The sequence below is a fragment of the Myotis davidii genome, unplaced genomic scaffold (genome assembly GCF_000327345.1).
Source record: "Myotis davidii unplaced genomic scaffold, ASM32734v1 scaffold135, whole genome shotgun sequence".
Lineage (NCBI taxonomy): Eukaryota > Metazoa > Chordata > Mammalia > Chiroptera > Vespertilionidae > Myotis > Myotis davidii.
Window position 1 is genome coordinate 8,637,550 of NW_006289813.1, and position 8,059 is coordinate 8,645,608.

General features: G+C 55.4%; 1 protein-coding gene across 1 annotated transcript in view; it reads right to left on the reverse strand.

The window, feature by feature from the left end:
• The window catches only part of SLC6A3 (solute carrier family 6 (neurotransmitter transporter), member 3), a 31,242-nt gene that overhangs the window by 12,681 nt on the left and 10,502 nt on the right, over positions 1 to 8,059 (reverse strand). Inside the window, exons 5-8 of the mRNA XM_006762464.2 lie at positions 6,667 to 6,805; positions 5,715 to 5,849; positions 4,080 to 4,183; positions 2,417 to 2,541 (exon numbers count right to left, since the gene is read on the reverse strand). Coding sequence (XP_006762527.1) covers positions 2,417 to 2,541; positions 4,080 to 4,183; positions 5,715 to 5,849; positions 6,667 to 6,805 — 503 coding nt within the window. The remainder of the gene's footprint in view (positions 1 to 2,416; positions 2,542 to 4,079; positions 4,184 to 5,714; positions 5,850 to 6,666; positions 6,806 to 8,059) is intronic.

The following is an 8,059-nucleotide window of genomic DNA, read 5'->3' on the forward strand; positions in this document are numbered from 1 at the left end:
ACCTTGGGGTCCTGCCTGTGTCCCTGAGCACCCGAGGGCCCTCTGGCTTGTTCTTCCTGAGTAGGTCGCTCACACACTTGCACTCACTATGGTTCGTGAGCAATAAATACGTTGTAAATATTTTCTGTGCCCTGAAGTACTCTAAGTGTGATCTGTAAAACCACAGGCTGGATGCGCAGACCACATTCATGAGTGCTGTCTGGTGTGTTGCTGGGAATGGGAGTGCTCCTGGGCACATGCCAGTGCTCCTCAGATCAGCCCCTTCTACAACTTTCTGGAACTGGTATTGCTGGGTCAGGACAGGTGCTCTGGGCAGCCACACCCGCTCCTCATCCCCAAGAGGTGAGATCCAGGTGGAGGCGAAGGCTGTGAGCCTGGACGGAGAGGGGACAGGGAGGGGACGGGGACAGCAGGACTCACCTAAGATGAGCTGAAATTTGGCTTTCAGTAACCTCAGAGTAAAATATATTCCTACGGGAAATTGGTAAATATTTCCACAGAAATTTTCATGGTCAATCAGAAGACGCGCATACTTAGCTGACAAGCACTGCCCACTGAGACTGCTTTGGAAGCACCTTAGAGTTCTTCTGTTTCTCCCAGGCCTCCGTAGACCTGCTGGCACCAGCCAGGAACAGGGAGCTTATATGGGGCGCTTAGGTCTTTCTAGAGCAGTGGTTCTCTACCTTCCTAATGCCGTGACCCTTTCATACAGTTCCTCATGGTGTGGTGACCCCCAATTTCATTGTTACAAATTGAACATAATTAAAGCATAGTGATTAATCACAAAAACAATATGTAATTATACATGTGTTTTCCGATGGTCTTAGGCGACCCCTGTAAAAAAGTTTAAAGGCCATGAAGCCAGGAACCCAGAGAGAGATTCATCAGCTCTGTTGAATTAATGTCAACGCCCTCACCTTTCATTTCTGTATCCGAGTTAACATTTCACCCTGTTTTCCTGAGAATTAGAGCCATAAATGACATTTACTTTGCTTGTCATGCAAATGCATAGAAAACATCCAGCTTTACCTTCAAGGGTTAATAGAGGTCTTTGCAAGTTATTCCTATTTATCATAATAAAGGGCAAAAAAGACCAGAGAAAATGCATACATGCAGGTGAGTAAATTTCACTGCTCTGTACTTATTTGCGTTTATGTTCCCATTCTCCCACCTTTATTAATGTTTTTTCCTAGAGGGAAGAATATGGACTTGAAACCATGCGAAGGATTCATCCCAGCCCCCTGCTTTCTCTGCCATTTCAGAGGGGACCTTTTGGGTCTGGGAGTCTCTGTTTTCTACTTTCAAAGTGGGTTCTTAATGCTCAACTCTCAGGAAATAGATGGGATGAGAGCTGCCGGCTGAGAGCTGAGGACACAGGTTGGGTGGGTCCCTCCCTGAATGATTCCTGACCCAGGAAGATGCGTCCTTTGCACTCACAGATGAATCTAAGGAGCAGCCCCAGCAGAAGGGACTTCCCAGCAGCCAGGAGAAGGGGAAGGAGGCCTTCAAACTCGGGGCAGTGCCCCAGAGCCAGAGGATAGTCTCCAGGGGAGAGACCCCTCCCCAATCACCTGCACAACAGTCTTGAAGGCAGGGGAGGGGCTGCAGCCATCTCAAGAGGCCTGGAGCCTGCACTGACCCCATTCAAGGCTGCCTATGCCACGGTTTCCATCACGAACTAGAACCAAGCAGACTCCCAAGTGCTCAGGGAGCTGCAGCAATCAGAGTCCCCTCTCAGGACCCATATCTGTGCCCAGCCTCCCAGCTTCCCCTGCCTGGCGCACTCCCTGCTGGGGCCGAGCCCGCTCCCGGGTGGTCTGTGCCCGCACCCGCAACCTCCACCTGCCAACTCCTAGGGCACAGGCACCGAGTGCTGGAGAGTACAGGTTTCCTCTGAATACTGTCCACATCCCCTGTAAACATGTCATGGCCACCAGTGTTTGGGGGGAAAAGCTTTGGAACAGATTAGCTGCTCATGTCAAAAACAACCCAACTTTTTTTCGGTTGATCATGCGTGGAAATCCAAAAGCCTTGCTGCTTGGGACAGCTCAGTGCTTCCAACCCCGCTCATCTCCCCTCAGGGTGTAAACAAAGTTGGGGGATCCAGACTGACAAAGGAACTGGACCTCATCCTGCAGCCCAAGTGGCCTCTGTGAGGAGCACGTGGCCGAGGGGCCCCTGTCACATTGTCCCACAAAGGATGGGAGTGAGAGGATGCGGGGACAGGGGCTGTCCTGCTTCCAGTTATTTGTCTTGCAATCGGTCCAGCACATGAACATGTGCAATTCTTCAGATCAGTAACTGTTCTTGTACCAAGGCCTGTGTCTCCCCCTCATTTTGCAAGAAAACACATTTTGAGAACTGGCTTAGAGCAGGTGGAGGTATGGGGGCCACAGTTTGCCCTCGGGGAACTCACCATCCTTGGCCACGTCCCCGATGGGCACACTGTGCTTCTGGGCCATGTACCCCAGGAAGGAGAAGACCACGAATCCCGAGGAGAAGCTCGTCAGGGAGTTGACCGAGGTGGTGATGATGGCGTCCCTGTGAGAAGAAGACACCCAGGCCGGCGCTGGAGCAGCTGCCATTTCCAGTCACTATTCTCAGTTTACTACATGTTTCCTGCCAAGCGCGGCCAGGCCCTCCTGCAGCTGCAGAGCCTGTCCTCCGGCGCTGCCGTTGGGACGGGATCTCCCAGCTGCGGGTTCTGGGCTCTGGGCATGTCCTTATGGTGAGCAGCCGTCAAGTCTGGCCGGGATGGCAAGGCTCCTGGGACACATGACTCAGTGCTGAAGGGGAGATGGTCTGCACCAGCAACCCGGGGGCACTGGGTGGACAAACAGATGGCCATGGGGGTCCCCACCCATGGTGAGGGAGCTGTCAGGCAGCAGGGACCTTGTTCAAATGCAGATTAGGACAGGGTGGGTTCGGGGGGCCCTAGATGTCTTATTTTCCTGCTGCTTCTGGGGGGCAGGTGCTGCTGGTCTGAAGATTCCACTCTCAGCCCTCCTGGGAGCCAAATGGAAGGACATTGCAGAGTGCCCGGGCCTGAGGGCACAGGTGAGCTCAGGCAGGGCTGTGTTGGAAACAGCCGCCCAGAGTTCACCCTCTGTGGGAGCCTGGCAGCAGTCTGGTCATTTTGCTGTGCACACTCGCTGTCTTTGTATTTTTACCACATTTTATCCTCAGGATATGAAAGAATATAAACATGAGCCTGTAGTCCTAGCCAGTCTGGCTCAGTGGATAGAGCTTTGGCCTGTGGACTGAAGAGTCCCAGGTTCGATTCCAGTCAAGGGCACATGCCTGGGTTGCAGGCTCCATCCCCAGTGAAATCAATAAAAATATATTTAAACATGAGCCTGTAAAGGTCAAAGAAAGCAGGTCCCAGGTAAATTCTGTTTCTGTTTTTAGAAGGATTTTTGGGTCCAACATGTGGCGGCAGCTAAGTCATGTCATTCTGGGCCAGGTGGCATGGCCAAGATGCCACCAGGCTGTGGGCACACAGTGCTGCCACTTTCCTTCCTGTCCTGATGCTGGGTGCCTCTGCATAGGGGCTGGGATACCCTGCGGGACCCAGGCTCCCAGGTGCAGAACAGCGGGCTCATTTAGGTGCTTCACTGTGGGCATGTGGGTGCCTCTGCATAGGGGCTGGGATACCCTGCGGGACCCAGGTATGAACAGCGGGCTCATTTAGGTGCTTCACTGTGGGGGTGTCTGGAGGAGGAGCCTGACCTGGGCTTTGGGAGGAGGAGGGAGGCAGGAGGAGAGGAGGAGGCAGGGGTGGGGCCTCGGGGGGAATCTGCTGCTCCTGGGATTTAGGAGGCTTCCTTGCAGGGGGGTGATGCACATCTTCACGTGTTTCAATACCTTCCTGAAAGCAAGGACCAGCATTTTGCCTGTAGCTTCCCCATTTTAGTTTTCACTTAAAAAGCCATTTGGCTCAGTGGTTTTGCACACAGAGCTTACTTGCCCTTGCTTTCTACTGGGCACCTATTGTGATACCCCACCCCCATATCAGTGATGCACATTGATTTTTGCAGACCATCTTATGGGAGGGAATGGGACAAGAGCTCAGAACCTACCTGTAGCAGTTGTTGGTGAATTTATTGTAACTGGAGAAGGCGATTAGCACCCCAAACCCAATGCCCAGTGAGAAGCATATCTGGGTGGCAGCATCGATCCAAACCTGCAGCCAGAGGGGAATGAGCGGCTGTTGGAGATAATTGCGGAAGTGAGGGCCAGCTGTCGCAAGGCAATTGTGCAAAGACTGAACCCTCAGCTCCCTGTCCTCCCTGCAGGCGTCTCCTGCTGAGATGCCTCCAGCTCCATGGAACAGGGTGGAATTTAAACGCCATTATCAACAAGCACCTGGCATCAACAACATGATCAGAGTCATAGGCGTCTCAGGGAATAAACCTTCCCGTGTCCTGGCCTGAAGGAGCGTGATGAAAAGGGACCACGTCTTCGTACGTTCTTTGCATGTGTCCACGCGACCACAGTTAATTTATTATGAATCAATGCTGGCATCTGTTTTGCTTCCTCGTGCATGTTGCCTGGAGCCGTGTCTGGGCCTCTGCTGCATTTCCTCTCTCTCCAGTCATCCAGCTCCCTCTCCCTTCACCTCCTCTCGCCTTCCTCCCATGGCTCCTGCAGCCACTTCCCCTCCTGGGCTTCATTCTTCCCATTTCTGCCTCAGGGCTGCTCCTTCCTGAGTCCCTGGTGAGCCCCACACTGCCTCTCATTGCAACCTAGCAGCATAAGGCAGCCCCTTCCAAAGGGGTCCCTACCCCCAGCCTGGACCTTCCCCTCCTGGCCACATGGCCTTCCACACCTAGTTACTCCCCGGGTGGCTGCTGGAGTCCCACCATCTGCCCATCTAGTGCACCTGAATTTGTACCCACTCCCTTTGGGAAGCTGCCGTTCCCATTACCCCTACACCCACTGGCCAGCGGTCACCGTCATTTCTGAGCTGTTTCCCTGCAATGCCACCCCTTCTCTCTCTTTCTCCGGAGACCCCTCTCCCATGGCCCGGCCAGGCCTCAGCTCTCCAGGAGGCTGCCTCTAGTATTGCTTCCTTTGCCGAAGAAACATGCAGCTGACTCCAAAGTTAGTGTTTTAGATCATGCTCTTGTGCTGGGGGCACTGGAATGTTTCACCATTGAGGTCTGGCTTCCCAAGGAGGAGCCCCGGTTCCTGCGATATCTCAGCCCTGCTGATGGACAGGGAGCTGGAGCTCAGGCTGCATTCCAGGCGAGTGGCGGAGCTCGCTGGCACAGACTGGGCAGGGCCATCCGTGCTTATCCGGGAACCAAGAGCATTCCTCCGGGACATGGGATGGGACATGGGGAAGAGGTCAATAGGCAGGAGCCTTCATCCCGTTTCTGCGAAGACCCAGCAGGAACTGCCTTCTTCGGGTCCATTGAGCTCTCCTGAATCACCCATCTAGTCCACCTGGATTTGCACCCCTCCCTCCTGTCCATTCCCAGCCCCCTGCTCAACAAGACGGTGAGCTCTATGGGTGGGATCAGGTTTACACATTGCCCTGCAGAACCTCGCACACAGCAGGGCAGCCAGCACCTGCTGGATTTGTAGGGCGAGTGAGAAATTCCAGCCCAGGTTCTGCCTTGGGATCTCCTGCCCCCAAGCATGGGGACCCACTGACACCGTGCCTGCTGGTCCGCATGGACTGCAGGGTTGTGAGCGGTGGGCATACTCACGGACGCCTCACAGAGCCGACGGAAGTCAACGCTCAGGTATGCCCTGATGCCGTCCATGGCTCCAGGGAGAGTGATTCCTCGCAGGAGCAAGGCGAAAAGGACCACGTATGGCATGGTGGCCGTGATCCACACGACCTGGGGAGAGGACAGCGTCACCGGGCTGCACAGGCCACCTGCTGGCAGGGAGTGGGCACAGCGTCACCCGGATGGTTGGTGCTGGGAGGGAGGTGGCCTCTGCCTGGGAAGCCCACATCCCAAACATTCACAGGGCGCCAGCTCAGCAGATGCTCACAGCGGGAGGCCATCATGCCTGCTACTCTGTGCATCTTTCCCCGGGATTAAAAGAGGACAAACCATTGGCAAGGAAGGAGAGTGCCTGGATTTCTGGTGAGTGAGATGTGAGCAAGTTTCACTTGATTGTGCGAACGGGCACCTGGATTACATGTAAAGGATGGATTCTGGCCTCCAGAGGGAGGAAAGGCACGCTCACTATCAAAAAGTTCCCATGTGCTGGCCCTTCACTACATGTATCATCACACCTGATGAACACATTCTGGTCAAAATTGCTTTGGGTGCCCAGATAACAGCCAAAATATTGTCATCAGCAAAAACCAGTTTATGCTGCGCTTGTCTCAATGCTGAAAGCACTCTGCTGTGCTTTTCCCTTGATGCCATTTCTCAACCACAGTCTTGCGCTGACTCCTCAACTCAAACACAGACCCCCTGTCTGCTCCCAACCCACCGCAGCCAGCCCTCCACTTCACAACCATCCGTCCGCAGCCCACCTGCCATGGCCTACCCTTCCACCGTAAACCCCACGACAGCTCCCTGTTCACTCCCCCCATGGCCTGTGTCCACTCCCCCCAGGCCTGTGTCCACTCCTCCAAGGCCATGTGTCCACTCTCCCCCATGGCCATGTGTCCACTTTCCAGTTGGCTAGGCTCAGCCTCACCTTCCCCGAAGTCTTCACCCCCTTCCACAGGCTGAAGTAGAGCAGGACGATGACCAGCACCAGGCAGGATGTGAGCTGCCAGCGGGGAGGGCCCAGGTCACCGATGCCACGGCTCTCATGGAGGTGCAGCACGCCGCGCCTGGAGAGGGAGAAAGGTGGGGGGCCTAGAAGAACACTGCTTCCCCACCCAGAACTGTAACCAGACAGCTGAGCTCGCCCAGAGACTGTCCTCCCCAGCTCCACATGGCAGACAGGACCAGCCTGGCAGGCCCAGAGACCCCCTGCCCCGCTCTGAGAAGGGCCAGGCCCGGCAGTCCTAGCTGAGATGCAGGGTACATCCTCCAGGTGAGGGAGAGGGTGGGCGGGGCATGCTGGGAGCCCACGAAGCCCAGCCCTGCCCTCGGCACCCTGCGTTTGGAACTGGGGAGGGAATGGGTGCCTTGGGTCTTTGAAGAAAGAGCTACAGAAACCAGAGGGAAGGTGTCAGCAAGGTGGTGGCCGCTGCTGCACACGGAAGGTCCAGGCCCTTTACAGGGCTGAGGCTGAGTGGACCGATAGTAACAGGTGTCTGCGCTGCTCTCCAAGGATGACAGTTGAGAGCTGTCCAGCTGTCAAGGAGGATTCTGCGGGAACAGACTCAGGATGAGTCTGCGCCAGGTTTGCTCAAGAACTTTCTGGTAGAGGGATCCACCACCATAAAGACAGAGCATAAAGCCACATGGGAAGGGGACAGAATGGCCAGTAGAGCCCTCCCTGTGGGCCAGGCAGGGGTCTGAGGCACTTTCTACACAGTATCTCATTAAATCCTGTGACAGCCTGCGGGAAAGGTGCCATTGTGTCCACCGTGCGTCTGCCGCCTCCCCTCCCAGGCAGGACTGTGAGTCAAAGCTCAGCCAAAGGCTGTGCTGCTGCCCAGGCAGTGAAGGAGCCACAGGATTTGCGAGGTCTGAGCAGGTCTTCCAGGCACCATGGGAGAATGCCGCAGACCACAGCGTCCTAGAACCTTCAACGTACTCCGGGGTACGTTGGAGAAGTTCAGGTCTTCACACAGTCTTGGGACAGGAGAGGCTGTGACAGGCAGGGAGAGCCCAGCGCAGCACTCCTGCTCCGTCCCAAACCCGGCATGGCCCAGGTTGGCCTGCAGTGTCCGAACTGTCGTCACCACCTCTTCTTTACGAAGTGCAAGATACACGCTGAAGTGAAAGGAATCTCCTCACACTGTCCAATAGCAGTGTGGGATCTGGGGTAGGGAGCTGCTTGGTCAGGCAGAGGAGGGGGCCACTGGCAGCCTGCGGTGCCCTGACTGCCCTCTTGGAACCTGCCCTCCTGGAACATGCCCTTCCAGGGCCTGCTTTACCGGGGTCAGTAGAACTCCCCGTGTCTTTCTCTCCTC